The sequence below is a fragment of the Periophthalmus magnuspinnatus genome, chromosome 1 (assembly GCF_009829125.3).
Source record: "Periophthalmus magnuspinnatus isolate fPerMag1 chromosome 1, fPerMag1.2.pri, whole genome shotgun sequence".
NCBI lineage: Eukaryota > Metazoa > Chordata > Actinopteri > Gobiiformes > Gobiidae > Periophthalmus > Periophthalmus magnuspinnatus.
In genome coordinates this window covers 16,054,838-16,079,282 of record NC_047126.1, presented here as the reverse complement: position 1 = coordinate 16,079,282, position 24,445 = coordinate 16,054,838, and the positions used below count along the sequence as shown (strand labels likewise).

The window sequence follows — 24,445 nt, the reverse complement described above, 5'->3', positions numbered from 1 at the left end:
AAACAACAGATTTTAGATTAGGTTGCTGGGGTTTCTATTCAAACATTTTAAACAATTTGGCATATTTATTCCAGGACTCACGTAAACCCATACACTTTGGCAAAGACTGTTCTGTATATTTGGTATGTTCTGTTTTTATTAGAAATGAAAAAATAAATACATATATAAATTAAATATGATTACAAAATAACTGAGAAATAGGCAGATATTTAGACAGCAGTTTACCCAGTATGGATGGAAGGCTAAACAACTGATAGCACCAATCCTCTGTCCCATGAAGCCGTCGTAGTATTTAATGTTGCTGATCACGTCTCCATTTGAGTTGTACACTGCAATAAACTGGTTCATTGAGCCACTGCACAAGAGAAAAAGGCAAAGAAAGAAGCAGTAGTGAAGTATTTTTTAAATAGATAAATATAATACCACATGGTGTAATTTGGTGTGTTTGTTACACTATAGAAGATCTAATAACCATTATGACAACCTTCTTAAAATGAATGAATTTACTGCTGTTATTGTGTCTGGCACAATACACATATATCCATCCCTTTCATGTGTTTACAAGATAATATTACTAAGGAACAAGAGGCCCGTAGCCAGACAAAATATAGATATAAAATATCTTCACAAATGAATGAAACCAATTTATTTGCAATAAAATTAAATTACTATTTCATCTATAAATTTTTACTACTTCAGAAGATATCAGGATTTGATGTAACATTTAATCACTCAACCGGCCTATACGAAACTAAGACATTTCTAATAATATAAAACATATGATGAACATATTATGAGTATTGCTGAGAATAATAAATGGTATTTGTAGAACTTAGCCCCTATAGAAGTTATGCAGATCACATCACAACCTTTACAACTTTATTAGTGAGTGGCAAAGGTACATGAGTGTCAATCGTGAGTAACAAATGTTTCTTGTAAAACTATTTGTTACTGCAGACCTCACATGCCGGCCTTCACTACCCATGTGCTTCACCTGTTCAAATCAACACCGTACCTTCCACTGACACATTCTGAAAGCTACTCACCACTGCAGCCCTGAAAAGTCTCAGGAAAACTGCGACATATACTCCAACTACCATGCCAGCACATCATTAATTTGCCTTTAATTTAACTCATCTACCTAAATACACGTTTGTTACCTAATCTAGCCAATGGACTGCAGTAGCTATGATTTATCTGTTTTAGTCGCTGCCTCTATCGTAATAATGATGTCTAAATATGTTACTATGTTACAGTTTGGGACTCACCAGGCGAACAGGTTTGCTTGTGGGTGGATGTCCAGAGCCGTCAGTCCTTTTACAGTTTGAAGCACATTAACAGAATCTGGGCTTCGTGGCTCGAAGAAACGCACATCACCGTTAACACTAAAAAGAAAGTTTAATGATAATTTAAGAACAAATAAAATAATTCAAATAGATATAGGTAACACTGTATAATAACTACAGTTTAATTAGTCTTTAATTTGCACAAACACAGACTTAATTCATAATGAACAAATTGTTTAATAAGAATGAATCAGGCTCAGCAACTACTTAAACCTAACCACTTTATTAAGACTAATTAAGATGTAGTTATTATAGAGTGGTACCTAAATATCAGATATTTAATAAGTAATATATGACATTACCTGACACTGATTATGTGGCCGTCTGTCTCTTTCTGCAGGTGAGCTTTGACCACCCAGGCGCCATGTTCTCTATACGTCATTACACGACTGCAAAATACATTCAAATCGCCATATTACAATGTGTATAGTGCACTCTGCAGTACATAAAATAGGCAGTAATTTGGTTGAAATACATTCTACAAAGGTAAACTTAATATTGTATTTAAATAGGAGTGATGGTGTTTTCGTCTTTACAAGCAACATAACTTTTTATTTTACAATGCCGGTTACTACAGTTAATACAGTGGCTTTCTCCATTGAGCGTACTTGTTATACAGGAGAGTGAACACTGGGGGGCACTGTGAGATTGCACCAGAAGAGTTAGGATATTAAATGTTCTTGAAACGCTCACATTTTACCCATACTGGAAGACTTTGACCACAAAAAGAATAATCCTTTTTCTTACTTTACATGTTGTAACAAGACAGCCAATTAGCAACAATTAGACATGTCCCTGGAATGGTTAAACCCAAAACGTTTTCTTTAAATAAATGTGATAAAAAGAAAGTGATTTTTTTCCCCCACATTACTATTTTATGTTATTTTAAAGGGTACCATTTGAGTAAATCCTCTTAAAATACAAAAGAAAACAATTACATGGACATAAGATGACAGAATACATTTAATTAAAGCAACAGTATGTAACTTTTCAGTCAAAAATAGACAAAAAAATAAAAAAATAATAAAAATAAAACCCTGACTCTTACTATCCTGGGAAAGAGCCTCCTCCTGTTTGTCTCTATGGAAATATCACTCCTTTGGTTATAATCTTCCACAGTTTGCCATAAAACTATGTCCATGGAGAGTGCTCCGAAATATGGCTTTCTGTTTCCATGGAATCATGTAGGTTAGGAACCACCCCCAGAAAGTTACATACTGTATCTTTAAAGTCAGTATTTAAACTTTTAAAGGCAATACTATAATATTCTTTGTCTTAAGGCTTATGGGGCCAGAAAATGAGCAGATACAACACAGTATATGAATAAGCCCTATATTATTTAACCTACTGTTTCTTTTCTCTCATGAGGCAAAATTACAGTTGTGTTAAGACAAATGGTTGTGAAGCACAACATAACACAGCTCGCCTCCCTGTTGGGAATTACAATGGTGGTAAATGAATATATAAAGTGCTAAATGTCTACCGCGTCTTGAAATTAGACTGTTAAAAATCAGTATTTATGCCATAATAAACATGCACAGTCTTAATGAGACTGTGTATGTTTATTATTACTAATGAGGTCAGGAGTCAACGATAATTTATGCTACGTGTCAATAAATAAGAAAGGTAAAGTAGATAGGCTGCAATGTATTGATATACTAGTTACACTATACATTTCCCACGTGACTCTTTTTTGATCAAAAGTGGCCAGCAAATAAAGTCAGGTAATCTTTTTTTTAAATAACCAGCTACAGAAAACAGCAGTATGTTCTTTCTGATTGTTGGGCAAACACTTAACCAGTTATCAGTGTCACCCATAGATCATTACTGTGCATACTGGAGTTCATGAATGGTGAATTAGTATTCTGTACATGCATTTCAACACATCAACACATGTAATAATTTGCATTATCTGGCTATTTTTTTTTTTCTTGTTTCTGTTGCAAACCTCTCCTATAGATTTCTATTGAGTATGTAGAGGCACAAGTAATTCTAGATTGTAATTTTATCACAATTTATGGAGAAAACGTTTAACTGTTTAGCCTTCCTTTTTGATGAGCATAACTACCAAAATTAAATATTAAGTATACCAACGTGTTGTACCGGCTACTCATGGTTTGAGCATTTTAGACTATGGGTGACTACCACTTATCTCTCTAATTATCCAGGTTGGTGTGGCTGTAAAATTGTGGTTCACTGTGGCAGAATTATTAACATTGAAAAATTGAAATTATGCAAATGTCCTATATAATTAACCTTTTTATAACCAAGTATAAATAAATTATAATGACTGTACCCAATTTTTGTCCATGTAATGGAGCAAAATTTATTTTGTTTTGATATATTGTAAAAACAGCTTAGGGTCAAAATGAGACAGCTGTGTTCTGTCTGTATCTCCTAAAGCAGTTTAGTCTTCTGCAAACCTGAAAGTTCAATGTTAGCATGCTAGTTGTTGTTAGCTTTACTGCTCCCTGAAAATTTAAAACTCACTCGTAACTCATAAGACAGTAGAAATCAGGTCCAGCGCCTCAAAATACTTACCATTCATTTGGGCCCATTCTGCGATCAAACACCCGGACAGAGCCATCACCGAGGCCTGCGACGACGAGGGAGCGCTGCGAGTCACATGACAGACTGGTCACACAGCTGTCCGCTCCAGTCGGGATGTCCTGTCCGAAAAACAGACAAAAACACTGCTTTACAAGTGCCCCAACTCATGAAACTCTTAGACGAATAATCAATAATGTAGTTTGTAGACTATTGGCTCATTTAGACTAAAAACTGCGTCGATAAGTAGCCACGAGCTGGGCCTTTGGTACTCCAGGCTGCTCCATCCATCAAGACGCTGATTAGCACAGACGACCATTAGACAAAAAAGAGAGAAAGAGACAAAACCGCGCTAATGGGCTGCATTACTTTACTAAACGCTAAATGCCAGTTGTTACGACAACAGTGCTCAACAGGATAAAATATGACAGCACTGTGAAACATTGGATACTAAATCTAGTATTGAATCTAGATACTATACTCATTTGAACAAGTATTAATATTAAAAAACATTAATTCACAAAAATAGCACCTTTTCTAAATTGTATCTACGAGAACTGATATATTATCACTGTGTAATATACAAAGAAACTACTATTAATTTGTGTTGAAAATTATATTCTATTGTTGCCATCATGGTTCAAATTTGTATTTTACCCAGTATCAATTTAAAATATCCTGGAGAAGATTTTCAGTTTAATTCCCTCTCTGAAGTAGGCAAAATGACTAGAAAAAAGGTGGCACCTCATCACCAACATGATTCCATGGAAACATTCTTCGTAAAATTCTGCAAGAAGATGTTTAAGTTTTATGCTGTACTGGGGAAAATTATAGCCAAAGGAAGAACAAGCAAGATATCCTCCTCCAGGCCAAATACGAGAGGTTTGTGAAGATGCAAGACCACTCACAGTATGAGGACACAGGTTTTCTTAAGTTTTTCAGTTTGCAATATTTTGGCTTTCAGTGCAAAAGGCTGACCGTATAATAAAAGGGAAATTAAAAGGGAAATGCATATGTTTAATATAAGCCGTTCATGTTGTACGTGTGAGCAGTGCTGTAGCTTTTACATCTGTATTAGAGACACACAGAGCCATCGATCCCAGTTAATCCTTTAATAACACTCAGTGAACTGTGGGGAAGTCCCTGACACTAGACAATGTGCAGCTCATTCAACTCTATTAAGACAAACACCGGAGTTAACTGGTGCTTTTGCTGCATTTTGCAATTCTCTCTATAAACCTTTTTTGATACCAGTTTATACTAATAATAATGACTTAATTAAGGGTTTAGGATTGGGAATTGGGGATGAAGTAAATACTAAGCCTGAATCACTCTAAAAAGTATTTTCTGTTCATGCTTAGATAGTACAAAGTGTTTCCCTGTTTTTAAATCCCACTCTTCCTTGTCCAATGTGACAAAACTTGGCTGTATGTATTAAGTGCGTTGCCAAAAGACACAAAAACAGTTCAACCCCATCACCCCTGTCAAAAAATTGCTAAAAATATCTGTTTAAATTGAAGAGCGTAGTTGTCCTTGTTACCACCAGAATAATTTGTAATGATTGTTTTTATTTGTAATTATTATATTACTTTTAATGTAAATATACACCACTATACACTGGCACTGGTAAAATGCAGTGTTTTGCCCAAGGACACCTCACCGATATACATTTTAAAACCAGGGAATTTAACCAACAAATGTCATTACACAAGTATCTGTTGTCTCGGCATTTGAAAAATTAATGGTTACTATGTGTGTTTAAAAGTTTAACTACAACTTAAACTGCTTCAAGCTACGGACAATTTGTCTTAAAACAGAACAAGCCCGCAGTGGCACCCTAGGGCCTGGCCTTTAGACAAAATCCATGGTGTTAATGTCCACCAATTTAAAATGCAGGACGATAGGTGGAGGGCGCAATGTTTTCCATTAAAGTTAAAGTCTTAAATGGTTTCCCCCAAATGTTAATGTGTCTATGCATTACCTGGACTTTCATCTCACGGTCCGTGTCCCAAATCCTGATGACTCGCACATCTCCGGACGTCATGAGCAGACCAGTGTCCTGCTCCCAGTCCACCACCATCCCTGCACCTGCAGCGCAAAACCACCAGTTAGCCATGGGGTTCAAGCGACCTCACAATATTCTGCAAGTCTAGAGTCCAATGGAGAAAGTACAGCCAGGGAAATTTTAAAAGAAAGTTGTATGTTGAGTTGAGTATGGATATCAGCTTTATAGTAAGATCACATTGTAACATTACAAATACCGGTACATAATTTTGTGTTGAAAATGACTTTCTATAGTCTAAAAATCTAACTTTTTATATTTCATTTTAAAATTATTATCATTGTGGTATCAATCCAAAATTAGTGACTACACTACTTAAATGAAGGGATTCCATATTGTCAATGGTTTAAGCCACATAATTATGTTACAATATTAGTTATCAATGTTTCTTATATGTTCATATTTTATATGCTTACATAACATACACTGAAACATATAAAAATAGTAATATGAGGCTAGTTACTATTATTAAAATAAATACTATTTACAACAGGAGTGAAAATTCAATATGGCTCTGAAAGAATTGTGCCATTCTGTGGTCAACGAGACAAGAATAATCACAATTGTAGTTCAGAGAGGTACTGCAATGAATAAAGTATTGTACAAACAAAACAGAAGGGGCCTTTTAACCACTGTTTAAATATTTAACGCCTCAGAGGTGCTGTGATCTAACACACCGGTTAAAGTGTGTGCACATGAATTCAATGAGTTAGAAGAAATCTCACACAGCTGGTGCCACCCTGAGCTGCCCTGTGTCTGAGCTCAAACTCAACCGTCCAAACTGAGGAAAGGCCAGCTCCACCTTCTGTAGCCCTCAAATGAACAATTAGTGCAACAGCTGACTACACCATGAGCGATACAGGGTACAAGGTCTCTAGATGTATTCAGGGATTAACCTTTTGATCAATTGGCCACTGAGGCAAACATTTTCAAAATAACAGATTTTAAAGTAGCCTGTACACAATCCTTTCATATAATAATGTAAAAATGTGTTTGCCTTAGTGCAGATGTAATTTAAAAGTAGCTCTTACAGTCAAAATGAGGTTGCTGTGTGCTGTCAGTGCAATGTTAGCATACTAGTTGTTAGCATAACTGTGATGGCAAAACTCTGCTCTGTGAAAGTTGTGAAAAATTTTCATAAATAAATGGTGGTGAATAATTAGGATGCTAGGAATATGTGGAAAGAGAAATAAGTTTGGACTGCTACAAAATTAACAGTTGTTTTTCACGTTTTTAGGACTGTAAAGATCAGGTAGTGAGTTTTACCGCAGAAATCTACCACACCCTGGCTTAGTTTGGGTAACTCTAGGTCTCTTTATGTTTATTACAGGTAGCTTGTGTTAATATGCGACCCACATATAATGGAAAAAACAGATATTTGAGGTTTATAATCAGTATATAGAGTCTTCATGCAGATTCAAAGTGCATGTTTGAGTTTTCAGAGGGTGTCTTGTCTCATGGAGCTCTGGGACAGGCCTGGAGCCTGTCAGCAGAGTCTGGCTGAAGATCAGTCAAACTGCACTTGAACCAGAAAGTGAAGAGGCCAGAGAAGCAAGGAGCGAATATGTTCAGTGAAACCTGTCATCTCAACCTGAGTCAAAACCAGAGACCACTTTTAATGCTGTGTCCACATCAAAAGCATACCTGGAGTTTTTTTTCTTCATTTGTCTAGTTTTTAAAGTCCACCATGACCAGACTTGTTTTACATGTTTATACAGATGACAGCACTTTTTAGTAAGACAGCATATACAGCTCTAACACCCTCTGCTGACATTTTATATGAGAAAGACAAATACATTATGTTAAATATTACAACAGGGAAATGCAAGCATGAATATACCATTAAAGCATATGAACAAACATACTATTACTTTTGGGTTTATGTCTAAAAAGCACAAAATAGCACTTCCAACTATGAGGAATTTAGAATGGTTGAATGGTGATGGTTTAAGAAAAACAACTCTCACACCATCCAGGATTATTTCTCAACTGGCCCAGACAGGTGTCAGAGAGGAAGTCCAAAACATGTTTTCAAAATGGCAATGTTGAAAAATAAGACTGTAGTTATTATAAAGTGTTACCGAATCCATTTTAACAGCTTTAATAGAGCATTGAAAAAGACTTCATCCATAATAAACACATTGTTTATGAATCATTCCTAATAAAATATGTGTTCATTATGAATTCACTTTGTATTCATGCTGTATTAAAGGCCCTGTACCAGACTGTATGTATCTGTGCAAAATGTATCTTGCTCCAGTACAGATATATTGTATAAGCAGCTCTCAAGGTCAAAATAAGTCAGTTGCGGGCTGTCTGCATTTGTATCGCTCAATAAGCAGGAAGTGTTAGCATGCTAGTTGTTGTTAGCTTTACCGTCGGCAAACGTACGCACTGGTCTCTGAAAGTAATGAAAAGGGCTTATAAACTATAAACTAAACCCTGGGAGAAATTAGGATGTTCGAAATGCATAAGATAAGTGAGGAAAAACTTTGGACCACTTCCAAACTATTTCAAATGAACTAGTTCTGTTTTGCCACATTTTTAAGACAACAAAAGTTAAAACTGCAATTTAAATTATAATTCGATCACAAGATTTGAAACTAGTAAATATGTCATTGGTCGTAAGCTGCAACAAGGAAGCTTCACTCCAAATCTAAAATTCTAGAGCTGAGGTTCAGGCAGTGTTTGTAGGATATTTCAAAAGAGTCTGAGCCTTTCAAGTCTGTTCTGTTAATGATGTTTTGCCCAAACCTCTTGTCCGTCATCGCAGAGAAGGAGGAAGTACAGCGCACAGACGGGACGGGGGTATGGTATTTTGGTAATGGATGTCTCTGTGACGGATGAGGACACACAACAAAAGCTCACGAGTCCTCCAGCTCCTTTTTGTTTTCAAGAGAGCTACAGAAATCCCAGCATGCATCACTTCCAGCCTTTCCTTCTATAGCTCTTAGTCACTTCCTCCTTCGGTTTTAACAATTGATCCCCATATCCACTCACCCACCAGCCCCCACCGTTTATTTATTTCGATAAACGTGCTTAAATCAGTAGTTTGCTTTTAATAGCTCAAAAAATAAAAATAAAAAATTATACTGAAGGGTACTACTGTCTGAGGTTTTTGTTTTGCAGTTGTTTGTATGTTGCTATATGTAACTTGCAACCGTAAAGGAACGCCATCTTCTTCTCTCGATGTTATTGCTTTGCCTGGAATGTTCCACTGTATAGCATTAAACTTATCTAACAGGCCAGGTTTGTGCACAGGTTACTCACTGTCAGAGTGCATGTTTTTGCAAGCATTTTCCAGCAAAATAAACATGTGATGGAATAAGATTTTCAAACTATAAAGTCAAACCATCAGAAATTCCAAAAACCTTCTGAAATACAAGTAAATATTTTTGTAAATGTATTTTTTTCTTCACTTTAGGTATACTTTTGTAGGACCTAGTGCAGCAAATCCATTACTATTGGTTCCCAAATTGTAATATTATCCAACTGTTGCAAAAAGACCCCAACAACCACACTCAAAACTGATATTTTTCTTTAAAAAATAAAAAAAAAAATCGTGACACGTTTGAAGATACTTTGACAGAACAGGATGCGTCTTCTTTGCTGCATTAGGCTCCATTGCCAGGAAATGCCCCATGTGGCGTCTAAAAAGGTTCAATACAAAATTACGTCATGAAGCAAAGAACGCACGCTGGGAACACACTTCAGAGCACCAAACGCATTGACAGATGGAAAAAACACATGACGCTGGCACAACTCAAAGACTTTGTGAAAAAAAGAGGAAAAAAAGATAAAGAACGAGGCACCCCCTTCCTATTCTCTTTGAACAAAGCAGCTTGGTAATATGAGCAAAATCTGGGTTACAATAAGGTGGGAGGAGGAGAGATGGAGATTCCCCAATATTAATATACAGAAATGACTGAGTTACATAAAGGAGGTTCCGGTTGAGTCAGGGAGTACCTTTACATGGAGAGGAAAATCCGATTAACCAGTCCTTAGATGTAATTTTGGGTGTGTGTTACTTGCACACAAAATCTGATCATCAAAAACACCTGCTGTTGTTAGTAGAAAAGACATATTTGTGCTTGTGTCTGTTATATAGTTATAATGTCCCCCTTATGTTATAATTTGCACACTTTAAATCGCAATATTCATCTAAAATTACTTAAATATAAAAAATAGAATAAGTCTGACTTCTGCTTTAGAAAACTGCAGTGCCTTGTGGGAGCTGACATTGTCGTCACAACAAAAAGTCATGTAGCTGTCAGCCCCTCTAGATATAGCTGCATCACTTTTTAAAATTTGTACCAAAATGACCACGTGACTCTGCCGAAAGCTGGGAATATCATCGATTAAGATATTAAAACTGAAAAACAAAGTAAATACAGAGCAGTGCGAGTATGCCAGTGGCGGTGAAAACGAGGATTGACCGGCAAAATATGTTGTCTTGAAAATGAGCCATTAAAAATTGCTCAAACATGCACAAATCACTCCAAAAGCAACTTCAAGAGAGTAAATGAGAAGGGGAAACAATTATAACAGGGTTAAAAGCTATGAAAAGTTGATTTTGCATAATAGGTCTGCTTTGAGTCATTGGATTTTTAAAGTAACCTGGATTTTGAAAATAAAGTACAATGCATTTTACAATAACTTTCAATCCTTTTGTCCTTTTTGTCTTTGCCACATTCATTTGCCCTTTTTGCATTTTTCCTTCCCAGTCTGGCTTGTAAACATATCCATTGTATCCAAATTAGTGCTACAAGTGCTACTAGTTTAAAGTGCCTCCACCATGGCACCATATCCTTATGTCGCAATGATGGAGAAGTAAGATTAAGTAATATGGCTGACAGGGATTTATTGGTTACAAGCAACTGATTACATCACAGATGATTGGTACACTAATATAAACATTTTAATTATGTAGTTCAAACTTTGCTTATATTATTTATTGCTACACCGTCTTTATGTAGGAGGTTATTAATTTCATATAGTCAAGTTCTAAAAGCCGATAACACTATTCCTGCCTAATCTCATTATTTTCTAACAGGAACGGAACGAGTTGTTTTGCAAATGGCACATACCCATGACAATGTGAAAAGCGTGTGAGGAGAGAGTTTTTTAGTTAATTTACTTTGACAGATGTTGATTATTACGTCCAACTAAAATAATTTGCCTACATGTTTTGAGTTTTGCTAGCAATGTATTTAAAAACAAAAACAAACAAAAAAAACAAAACAAACACTAACTTGAAAGCCATAGATTGCTGGCATATACAATTTTCCTTTGAGCTTTCTGCCTTTTTCATGTTTGCAGCATGGTTGTTTAGTAAATCTAGGTATGTACTTATTTTCTAGGCTAGATGCAAATGGAGTGGAGTGGGGTATCTTGCTCAGAGGCACAGGAAAAATATGCACGTGGGAAGGCCACAGTGAACTCTAGCGGAGCTCTAGGCTTTACAAAACTGGAAAAACTCATTTTCTCATTTATTTCCAAGCCAAATTTGTCTTGCCCCAGCGCATCTATTTAGAAAGCATTTTGCGAGCCAATAATCAGGATGTACGCTGTTAGCATGCTAGTTATCAGCTTTACTGTCTCGGCAAAACTCCATACTGGTCTCTGAGAGTTGTGAAAAGCACTTCAACAACTCATGGCAGTGAATCATTAGGATGCTAGGAACATGTTAGGAAAGTGAGGAGTAACTTTGGACCACTGCAAACTGTTTAAAATGAACTAGTTCTGTTTTTCATGTTTTTAAGATGGCAAAAATCAGGTACAGTGCCCTTAAATCCACCCCTCTTCTTTTACAAAATCTTTACAAGCTCATATCAGATTCAGCAAGACTCCATTGTTTTCCATGGTCCACTGGCCTAACTTCCCAAATCCCTGTCACATGCCTCTCCTCATGTTTTTTAGCACCCTCATCCCAAAGTCTTCTTCGTCTGTGGAGTTTTGATCCTGTTTCTTTAGGGGAGAAAAGTCCCAGATTGTGGGCTTGAGCAGGTTTTAGTTACCCACAAGAAAATCAATGTGGACACGACGGAGTGAAGAGAGAGAGGAGCAAAGCAGTGTGGGCAATGCCTCTTCAGCTGTGAATCTCAACTACTCAGAGGTGGAGGTATATAGTTAGAATACACAGGCACTAAGGCAGTGCTGTGGTGCAAGTACAAATGATGCAGCAGCTACTTTATAGTGCAATTCATACTTTAAAGAGGCGGTACCCATTTTTCATCTAATAAAGTCAAATCTGTTTTACCTCAGTACAGATATTGTAAAAGCTCTTAGGTTCAAAATGTGACTGATGTGTGCTGTCTGTCTCTAATTATGAAGTGTTTTTTTCTTCTACAAAACCAGGAAGTAGTGTTTGTGCGCTGATATCATACAAAAAAATAAAAATAAATAAATAAAATAAAAATATTACATATTTATTTATTTATATTATACATAAAAATGCACTTTTTGTGTGGTGAACTTTGTTTTGTTTATGCAATGTAGAAAATAATGTAAATAGTGGTTTGGACTTAAACTCCGTTGGACTAATGTTTAGGTTTCAAATTTGCTGTATAATGTCATGAACAACTGATATTTCACATCCTACTGTAGGTAACTGATTTCCATATAACAATTATAGCTAAACTGATTATTGCTTCTTTAAATGCTGCTGGCAGAGTGGTTTTCCCTGGCCACTCTTCTAGTCCAAGTGCACACAGCTACTTTAACTCCAATAATGGGCTGGAGGCAGATGGGCTTTATAATCCCACCTCTGTGTTGGGCTAATTTGTGATATATTTATCCTTTTTCCATTAATATGGTTGTTTCCTTCGACCCAAGTCTCAGCAGACAAAAGCAGTTTCCTGTGCATTTTCAGTATGTGCTATTCTGAGGTGATGAAGTAGATCCCTGACTACTGCAGCTCATTAAAACAGAGCTCCTCTCCTCTGTGCAGTCTCATTTCTGCTCTTCATCCTGTTTGCTTTAAAAGGGTCCTCCAGGATTCCTCTATTAGGTTTGCTCCAGGATTAGCCCAGACTCACGATCCTTTATTTTTAACATGACGTAATCTGCTCACAACATAGAGGTCGCAACAGAGGGCACTTTCATAACTTTGCACTGCCAGAACATTCATTTTTACATTTTGTTCTAGATTATCAGCATTGGTGAGGAGGTGGAAATAACACATTGAAAGTAAACAAAACAACAATACCTAATTTGAAACCAAAAGGACGTGCAGGTGATAATTGAACAAGATGTTAATGATTGAGGGGACAGTGCCAGAAGGTAAGCGGTTCAATCCCACCTCTAAATTTCACACACTGTTGTTGTGTCCCTGGATAACACAGTGTACCCAGCTTGCTTAAGTACACATTTGATGGGTGAGTGAGAGGTATGATTAGGGTTAAGGTACACTTCACTGTCCCCGTAGGGAAATTTATTCTCTGCATTTGACACAGATTGGCAACCGCATTTCACTTGGATTGGACAATTTCTGCATATGTTGCCATTGTAAGAATCAAATTTAAATTGCATTGTTAAAAAATTGTGGACCGCAATAATAATCTAGGACAAACATGTGGTTGGGAGCAAAGTTATGATTTACAGTGTATATTTAATTTTAGTCTTGAATAAAATAAAATGTGTGATACATAAACATAAGGAAATTCACAACTTTTTATGAGCTCTCCTGAAAATGCATGGACACTTGTTAGAACCAAATTGTGTTGAGATGAGTGACACATACAACACATATGACCTCAGGAGACTATAATGCCACTACTAACAATTAGAGAGAGCAGCCACAAGTCTTCACCTCTCACAACAAGGAAATTCCCAATCTACAATTACAAGTATTATTTTAAGCACAAAGTCAGACTACAATTACTTTTGCACTTTTCACTACACCTAAACTATTTACTAAAGTTCAGGTGAGTTTTGTTGCAAGGGTGTCCTCCCTTAAGGTCTGCTTAGATGCAAACCAAATTGGTTTTGGATTTGGGCCCAGTATTAACAAGTCACAAGGCAGCAGCACAAGCAGATATGGAGCAGGACACAGAGTCCGTCTCCCCACCGAGACCATGCCTGTCCTAGTTTCCACAGTGTAGCCAACTAGAACAATGTAAAAAAGAAATCCAACCTAAACTCTTACAGAACAACACAGAGTATAAGAGAAAGATTACAAATTGTATGTGGATTATGGTGTAATTAGGCTGGCTCAAATTTAATCCAAAGAGATGTGGATTATTTGTGTTTGGGTTTCTCCAAATCCACACCAGATAATGATGTTTGTGTCTTGTCTGATGTCTTTTTCACCTCAATTTTCCACCGTGGATCTGTTGTCCATTCTGGGAAATTACTAGTCCAAAATACTTTTCAGACAACTAAATCCAGTTTTGGTTTCCCCATCAATCAAAACTATAGACTAATCGTCCACCAGCTAGTACTGCTGCTGCAACTACTATTACTACCACTAATGCTACTGCTAGTACTGCTACTGTTTTAAATATTAATTTAATAACAATAACAATTTTTTCAAGGCATTTAAGGAGGAATACATACAGACAGAGTAAGGCACAGTATATATCTAATAGGCTGATACTTATTTCTTATTACTATTTTTTGTTACCATTACCATATTTTATATACTATTAATACAAACTTTCAACTGCTATTATGACACACATAACTGTGCTTTTCTGTATAGCATTTCTTTTTAAACTTGACATGTGTGTCTGTACTGTGTATCTCATCATCTCACATACAAATGTGTATGTGAGATGATGCATACTCATGTTAGGCGCCTTGACGGTTTTTGGTAACCATCACATTCTATTGTATAATGCATTATAGGGTGTTTTTTTACCAAGTGAAAATTCAACTGGACCAAAAGTTTTTTGAGTGAAGACTTTTCGCTGCTCAGTTCTGATCAGATACATTAATAGACCTAGTCATACAAATAGGTGTTTTATTTTCAGTGTAGTTAGCTCCTCCCTTCAGGCAGATACAAGGCACAGTCCACCAGCAAGTGGATGAGCAGCGAAATGTCTGACAGTTGAATTTTTCTTTACCAAGGGAATGGGAGGCAGATCAAAATATTTGTACAAAAAAACTGGTCAGTCATTATGTTAAGTTTGTTCACAAAGTTAAGAGACACTAGAGGGCCTTAGCCGTGGCTCCATTTCAGCTGTTTTGTTTATCTTATATATTAGATCAGGTCTGGACAAAACACTTGTTTCCTCTTAAATATCCTTGAGTATTTGTGCAAAACGACCTTTAAAGCGACATTTCTGACTTCAGGTGTCTGGCTTAGATATGTCCCTTGTTTTTCCTCTCTTTGTTTCTCGTTGATGTCCAGATATTTATTTGACTCTTTTAACCCATTGACCTTGCATGAGGCTGTTTTGCCCTATGTGTAAGTCTTCCTCTTGTTTTTGGTCCCCTCCACAGCCCTGCTTTGCATACTAATGCCAACAGCCCCTTGTTTTAGATAAGCCCCACTGGAGGCTAGTGGCTGATCCCCGTAGCAAGACCGCACCATTAGCATCCCATACAAGCAACATACAATTAGAGTGCCACCTCCCAACTGGAGCATGACAAAAAGAAAAAAGAACAGGCTTTTTTTTTTTCATCAATTAGGGCTTCAAAGCAAGTTTTAAATCTTAAGAAGTGAAGGAGGATGTTTTTATAGTGACATTTATAAAGTTTAGCTTCCTTTTTGAATACAATGGAAATAAACTAAGCTTTTACTTACTGCAAGTTTACCAACTTTTCAGTGTCAAATAAAGTGTTGGGAAAGAAAAAAAAAAAAGTAGTACGACCACTGTAGCAATACTATAGATGAACAAGAATGCTACTAGCTATGGTTATTACAAGAGCATCAAAGATTCAAAAGTCTATATAATGCATGTAAGTTATGCGATATGTTTAAAATATGTGTAAATATTTGTGATGAAATTCTTAAAAAAAACAACAAAACAAAACATACTACTTGATTAGTACTACCTCCTATATTTCAAATACATGAAAGGAGCAAGGATCGATCTGTGATAACACTGAGAGAATAAGAGAGAGAATGTGATTTAGTCAGTGTTTTAAGAGTGAACCCCTCTTAATGCCAATTGTAGAAACCCAAACCCTCTCAAGAGAATAAGAAGATGGACAAAACTCAAGGTTAGTTAACATAACACCAGTTCTTTGATAACAAAGTGAGGTGTTTCACTATGGGAATCACCCTGAGCATGACAATACACAGACGCTCCAATGGCACCATGGGCGCCTATGACAGACAGGATGACTGTAATCAGCGATTTCTTACTGCTTTGCAAGAAGGGAAATGAAGGTGAAACTTGTCACTCAGTTATCAAAGAACCAGGGTTACAGTATGTAACCTTGAGATCTTTTTCTAATGTTGTTCGTTGTTTCATGATGGGAGATGTGGCCCACTCCTGGATTGCATATAAAGCTGAATCAGTGGGTCAATGTGGTGCCTCACAGTGACTTTAAATAAATCCAGACACTCTTGGTTCTAGGACCACCTGAGCAAAAGAAGGGCATGAGACATCCAGTCTTTAAAAGGGTACAAAGGTATGCAGCGATGCCCAACTGGACACAGTGCATGTATCGTGGATGGATACATCTCTGAACAGAGCCCATGAAGTAGCTACACTGCTGGTGAAGTGTGCCCTCAACCCCTGTTGAGGCTCTATCGTTCTGCAGGTGTGCAACAATCCAGAGAGAAAGCCTCTGACTGGACAAGCGCATGATACAAACAACTGATCTGCCTTTCTAAGGCCAGCTGTTCTCTCAACTTGCACTGGGAAGGCTCACAGGGAGTGAAGTCAACACTCCTCAGAGGAGGAGAAAGGTGAGGAATGAAAATCCGCATGATATAGTAGATCAGCTATAGGCCGTATCCACAGTCTGCACAAAGGTCAGGTTGGAGTGCATGCACACCTTGGAGAACCTCTAAGTCTTAAGTTGCATCTCCTTGGCAAGCTCTACACACAGAGTGTAGGAGGAGGTCATTCACCACACAGATTTCCACCACAGAGGATTGGATTTGGCTTTGTTGGTCCATTTTCTGAAGTATTTCCCCCTGGTAACTGGACAGTAAAGACACAGTATTCAGTACACATGCAGTCTATGCTGTATATTTGTACATGCGCTGAAAAATGGAGGATGTGACCCTCTCCATTTTATTACACTGGGGAATGTTACTTGATGCTGAGATGGCCTGGGGATTAGGATGCAGGTGGTGTGCCACTGAGGACTCCACCGCTGGGGGTTCAGCCGCCCCAGCACTTTCATCCCATGTATCTCCAGTTTAGAGTAGGCAGAACTGGGAGCTTACTCTTCAGTGGGTTAGCCCAGAAACTCCTCATCAATAGGGAGGAGCTGCTTGAGAGACAGTTGGGCTGGTAGGTGCTGCTTGCCATCGTACACATCCCTCTCACCTCCATCTGTGTCCACAGCTGCAGGCGAGGATATATTAAGTCTGGCGGCAGCACATTTGCACTTTGTACAGGTTGCTATACAGAGGGTTGTAGCACCGGACATACTGGGTTGTCTGGACTGGGCTAATGAAAATGTGGAGTCTTCCTCCACATCTTCAATATACACAGCCTTGAGGAAGTTAGAAGTCAGAACAGTGGGAGCATATCAGTGGCATCATCAACCAAGATGTCCGCCCAGTTCTTAGCAGCTTGTACAGGGAAGGTGGGAGCTGTGGATTTAGCGGTGGCCTCCATCAGACATGGGTCCTGGGAGTTTGCCACTGCAACTCTGAGTCTCCTCTCTAATATTTTTCTCAAGCTATGCACCTTGGATGAGGGACCCTGCTGATATAGCAGCCCTGCGTGACGTGGGGCACGGATGGTATGGAGCCTCCTTAGACTTCAGATTTGACCCTTTGGCGGAGGTGGGAGCCAACATAATGCCAAAGATGGAGAGAAGAACCATAGACTAGCCGCAATTCACACAACAACAGTGAGAACTAAACCTCTGGGTTTAGGCCAGGCTGTTCTAGAGGTGTCTGCTCACTGTGACACGTTACCAGAACCACACACTGCTGCTGAACTGGTCAACAAATGAATGGTTACCACTTAGATAAGGCAAATTAGCTATCGTAGCTAAGTATGAAGTCCCAGAACAGTCAGCAGGCAAATGCCGACTGAACTGTTGCACGAATAACAAAAAAAAGTAGCTCGGCTTGACACGATGCCCTAACAACTTTTATTAGCTAGTAATACGTTTTTGAGAATTACCCAGTGTATGAGCCGAACAATATCCTTTATGACTCTTTTGTGAACTATTAAACAGAAACTAGCTAACTGGCCTGAAGTGCTGAAGGAGATATTGTTGTGACTTCCATGTGGGAAGAAAGTGACAATGACTACAGTAGGAGGAGGCTGACTGTATCATGAAGGGGGCGGAGCTCGAGATACAGTCGTTCTTTCTGTCAGAGACAAACATGGCGCCACTGGAGCTTCTATGGATGGTCACGCCAAGGGCAATTCCCATAGTGAAACACTGAACAACATTAGAAAAAGAATCTGATTTAGTGTTTGCTGAAAGGCCCATATCAATGGTGTGATATGTGGTAAGGTTATAAATGACCTGTGGTTATGATTAGAGCAAAAAGAGAAATAGAGAAAAAATACTGCTGGTGATTTCAGGATGGGACACTCACCTCCTTGTTTACTTCTGTCCAGATAGATGGACACCCTTCTGGCCAGACCTGCAAGCGGGGTGGGGGTAAGGAGGGAGGGGAGGGACAGAAAGTAAGCCACATATTAGCCAAGGCCCAAGTAGCAGACATCAACAAAGACACAACAAGGCAGGGGTGAACAAGGCAGACAATCCCAAATTATATTCACTGGTTTCATCTTAATTTTTACAGGTCACATTTTAATGACCATGACCATTCAAAGCATATGATATTTTGTTTTGAATGGGTATTTACTATGGCAATGGTGGTCATTTTTCATCACTCTGAAATCCATTGATAATGATATGATTTATTTGAGTGAGATCGGGATATACTATACAGCAGGAAATTCTTATTGTAATGATTTTATTTATTACATTTTTTGGAAAAATGCCTCGAGCCATCGTTCAACCTTTCTTTTCTAAAACTACTTACTTATTTTTATATGATTTTAATAATAAATTGTGTTTGAACTAGCTTCCCCTAAAAAAATACTGTCAACTCTCAACTAATATATTCTGAACTATGAGGAATGATAAAATAGTATTATTTGCGTAACGTTTATTTATCTGTTCATCAAGCCTTCTGACTTGGAGTCTTTGAATGAATATTAATGGTAATACCTTTAACTTGGCTGTATTTTTTTTACAATATATTATCTGATACATCTGGCAATATGCTTTATGGTTGCTCATTTTAAATCTAGACTATATAAAATGATATATTTAAAGCCTGTATTCACTGCAGTATCTTCTTGTCAGTCTAAAACTTTAGCCCCACAAATCTGTATTCTAATAGAGAACCCCTATCCTTAAATCCTCTCTCCAAAGGGCAAAAGGATGAAGGAGGAGAACTATTGCACAACAGCACAGGACTGTTCAGAAGTTTTTCCAAGTGATTTTAAAGTATCACAAAACTAAGTATTTCATAAGATTAATTTTGAATGCAGTAACAAATGCCCTGAAACAAACATGAATCATTTCTGATCAGCAATGAGCAACCGGGTGTGAACTCTACAAGGCTGTGGTGAGGGACTGTCTGGCATGTTAAATATCAAGGCTTATGTCACCAAGGAGCTTTAGCCAATCACAGCACAGGAGTCAAGATTAGGAAAAAGACCAGATAAATAATTACTATAATAAAACGGCATTGTCATTTAGTTCAACTTGTGCTGAACGATTATTAAAATGACATTCAATCATTTTAGTCATAAAGTTGGATAACAAATCAAATGCACAGATATTTAACAGTTATCGAGATCTACTTTACATTCGGCTATTGGAGGTTTCCAGATTCTAGACTATGATGGTGTCATACTCCCAGATGGGGGCAAGAGACAGTTTTCCCTATTGATATCATTGTACTTTTCCATGAAATATCCAAAAGGTAAATTCACAAATGTTGAACCAGATCATTATTATGTGCTCTATTACAACAAAGATTTGCATTATAACAATATCAGTTTTAGCTGCACCCATCTACATTAACTAATATTGGCCTATAGAAAGTTGTTATGTCCTTTAAAACGCAGCAATACACTCATGCTTAAAACAGTATTTTATTTTATATTCTATTTCTATTTATTTCTTGTTGTCTGTCTAATTAATATGGTTCTTATTTGGTTTTAATGTTTTTTTATTCTTTTTTTTTTGCTATTATGACAGGTCAGGCTGAATAAAATTGTTTATTTTCATGTGAACTGGTGTGCAGCAGTTTATAATATTTTGTATGTTTATAAAATGTGCTATAGAAACATTGTGGACTTAAAGTTTAGATTCTTTTACAGATTAGCCTGAGTTATACAGTAGGCAATGGAGACAAAACATCATTGTAGAGAAGTTATACTACTGTGAAATGTGTAATTTCAAATACTAATTCTCAGCAGATTGTAAATCTAATATTTCGTTAAGACACTGTAAGACACAATATCTAGAGGTATATTCAAATAGGTCGTATACCTCAAAATATTCTAAATAAAGCCATTTTGTGTCACATTCAATAAATTTGCATGTTATAGGGAGTGCTGTGCCTTGTTCAGCCTTTTTAGGTGGGGAAACAACACAGCATAAAAATGAATAAACCAGCAACATAAAATGCATGACACATAAGAACATAAAAACTCTACAGAGGTGGTTTACAACAGCGTGGTACTGACAGACACGGGGAGAGGAAGCAGGGACTGGGATGTCTCTCTCATTCTGGTTGGAAAGGTATTCTTGACAGTAGAAAGGAGTTGTGTGTAATATTTCACTGAGTACTGTACATTATTAATGCAGCAGAGGCTAGAAATGGAAAATATTCAAAACACAAGCCAATAATATTACACCATGAGAGATTCAGTAAACACATTTTGTTACAAGAGGCAAAAACAACAAGTGATTTGACTTCTGCTAAACTATTTCCATATTAAGAGACAACACGAAAAGCAAAATGTTGGAGTTTAAGATAATAGTTGCACTTACAATCAGCTTATTACATAAATTGTCAGACTTAACATGCTATTACTCATTGGGTAAACATTAGTATGCAATTTCCTTACTTTGAATTACAAAACGCCATTGTAACACACAAATAAACTCGATTTAATAATGTGAAGAGAAAATGAGATGGTACACTATTTTGATGAACAATTTGACCACATGTGAATAACACCCTGTTTACCTTATTGACATGGCAATTAATACTAAAATGATCATGAAATCTATCAAGCACATAATTAACCTTTCACAATAATTATAGTGGGACAATAACAATTTTGTGTTATTTTATCAAGCAGGATCTTTTATTTTACTGCTGTACAGGTACCAATAGGCCTGTCACAATAATATGAATATATGAAAGCTGAAACAATATTTTGGGGGGGGTCAATATTTATTCTGGGGACTTTTTTTTTGTAACATTTGAGCTGTAGAGAGTAGAATAAATAACTGACTGATTCATTCTTCCATTTATTTGTTGCAGCTCAGGATTTTTTATGATACAGTATATTTAAAAATAGGTTTACTGGGATTATCCTGTTTTGTGTCAGTGGCATAAAGTAGTTTCAATATTACTGTTTAATGCAATATTTCACTGTAGCAATATATCGAGCCTCAAAATTTGTTACGACAGGCCTAGGTACCAGTATGCACAGTTATTCTAAACATTAATCACTCCTGGAAGGGCCAATCATGGAACCATTTCAAATCCATAATTATTCACTGATTCATATGGTGACATTATTGGATTTTGCCTTATGTTAAAGCGCCAAAACCATTTACTACACACTGTCCGCTGAGCTCCAGAGTGAAACTTCTCCCTGCGCAGATGCCACTAATATTAAACCTGATGTGTCCAATGAAGTCTGAAAGCAGCACCTACGCTACAGCTGTCACTGTCAATACATTCAGCAGGATAACAAGCCCCCCATTACATGTTTAAAGACTGCCTCCAAACAGGCCTGAAAGTGAGGGAGTCCAGCGGGGGACCAGGGTGTCGGGGCAGATAGACAATGTATATTATATGTAGCCACGAAGACACTGTAGTGTTTTAGTAAAGATCTATTTGACTATGCGCATATTGCTTTGTGCATGTCACACCGATCCTGTCACTCGCTCTGACATCTCGAATTTCGTTGCTTCCAATTACCCAAATCTGAATGACATTTTACATACTACAGCAGAGATAGTGAAACTTTTTATGCAAGCTAAAAATAAATAAGGATTTTCAAGTGTTAGAAATAAATCAAGGAATAAGTATTGAATAAAAAAATAACAAACATCTTTCAAGATTAAGAGTGTGTTTATACTTGTCCTTATTTTATCCTTTTAGCCCACTTCAAATCCAAATTTTGACTATGGTCCTGTTCTAATTTTGGTTTAGTCCTGGTCTAGTCCAGATTTCATTGTGGGTTTTGTCCCAATTTAGCCCTAATTTGATGCAATGATTGTGTGAATGCATCCTTAATTGCAAAGAAAAAAGTGAAAGGCAAGATAAATCCATAACGATACAGTTTTAACACAGTATACCACACTATACCGCTTACAACATTTAACTATGACATGAGATTAGACTCCTCATTTCACTCAAATTTACGTAACATAATTTTACTTCAGATTTTAATTTTTTTTTCTTCTTTTTTCAAGTTTATCATTTTCCTTTGTAATTGGACACAGGCAGCAGATGTAACATACGTAGGAGTAATTTTGTAAGTGTTACCTAGCAACCATAATGTTAACAAGAGATAATCATTCATTAACAATAATAATAATAAATTAGACTAATAAATTGACAACACATTCTTTTTGTCCAATGAAAGTTTAAATGGTCAGAAACTGACTTGCAGCTTAATTGTCCCTGAAGTTTGGATGGCATTTTCTGTGTTAATGACATAGGCTTACTACCCTGAAGTTTAAAGTTTGTTTTAAAACGCATCATGTGTTTTCCTGTATTATTGTAATTTTTTCTTTTCCACAAACCAACGTATAATGAATATTTACCACAGGTACTAACTCACCAAACCAAGTAATAATTAGAAAAACATGAAAACCTGTCATGTGCACTTTAAAATAATAGAAGCTAACCAGGCACCTTCCACTGCTCCGGCCAATACCTGACAAGCCACTAATGCTGCTAAAGTCCTTAACGGTTATTTATGTTGGGCAACTCCACCCTATCAAGAATTCAGGCAGTATACACCAATTCTTCCGCCTGTCACACTTCCCTGAAAAGTAGCCTGACCCAGAAAGAGTGGCTGTGAAAGTGCCAGAGGCAGAGAGGAAGTGGAGCAGGTGAAAGGAGGACCTGCCACAACACTGCAGCGTGGAGCTCTGTGACAAGTGTGTACTCCAGCTGTCAGCCAGCACTCAAAATGTGCAAAACTACTGAAATATGACCAAGTGAGAACACACAAGTATGCCAAGCCTATGCAACTTAATGTGTCTTTGTTAAGATAAATACATTAAAATGATAACATTGTACTGGCAGGACAGGTTGAATTTATGTGGCAACTGACCCGTAAGTGGATATTAGGGCCGAACAATTTAGGAAAAAAAAATCGAATTGAGCCCCTAACATTTCTGATTATCAAAAGATTTATGTTGATATGTACTTAGCTAGGTACAGTAGCCTATTTAGGCCACACAACTAACTCAGGAATGATGTTTAAAAGATTCATTTAAACAGTTCTATAAGTTAACAGTGCACTAATTGCAGTGCATGTAATTTTAAAGTGGAAGATACAACACTTTCTTCCCTCCATGGAGATGTCCTTGCATTGCCAGGAGTGTTCCGTAGTATGGCATTAAACTTATCTACCTCCAAGGAGACAAGAAGATGACACCACCAGAACAAGTTACTGGTCAGATCTGTGGAAAGGCAACCCCGCTCACAGTGAGAATGCAAGGCAGTTTTGAGCATATTTTTTGCCATACTTTGGAATATAATATCTTCAGACATAAAGACAAGAATTTCCGCCACCAGAAAAAGTTACATTGTACAGTGAGCTGGACTTCACTACTATGTAGCAATGACTGGCATTAACCCTCAAATATTTTAAGCATGATAGTTTGTTTCTGCACAAGAATTAGTTTTGAGTTTTGTTTTTGTTTAGCACCTTCAAAAATCTGTTGAAGTGAGAAAAAAAACAAAACGTGATGCATTCAACAAACAAGTTTATGGAGGCCTCAACTGTGAAAGTATTTACAGCTAAAATCCTGATCAAGATGCAAATGTATCATCAATAGTAGCAATAGCAGAGGGGGGTTTGTTTGGGTATTCACTGATCGCACCCACTAAAAATACTAAAGT

The 24,445-nt window shown here is 37.1% G+C and overlaps 1 protein-coding gene across 1 annotated transcript in view; it reads right to left on the bottom strand.

Annotated features, from left to right (window-relative positions):
* rptor (regulatory associated protein of MTOR, complex 1) overlaps positions 1-24,445 on the bottom strand; it is a 221,095-nt gene that overhangs the window by 4,093 nt on the left and 192,557 nt on the right. Inside the window, exons 30-34 of the mRNA XM_055221347.1 lie at positions 5,875-5,981; positions 3,888-4,015; positions 1,649-1,735; positions 1,269-1,385; positions 226-355 (exon numbers count right to left, since the gene is read on the bottom strand). Of these exons, the coding sequence (XP_055077322.1) occupies positions 226-355; positions 1,269-1,385; positions 1,649-1,735; positions 3,888-4,015; positions 5,875-5,981 (569 nt within the window). The remainder of the gene's footprint in view (positions 1-225; positions 356-1,268; positions 1,386-1,648; positions 1,736-3,887; positions 4,016-5,874; positions 5,982-24,445) is intronic.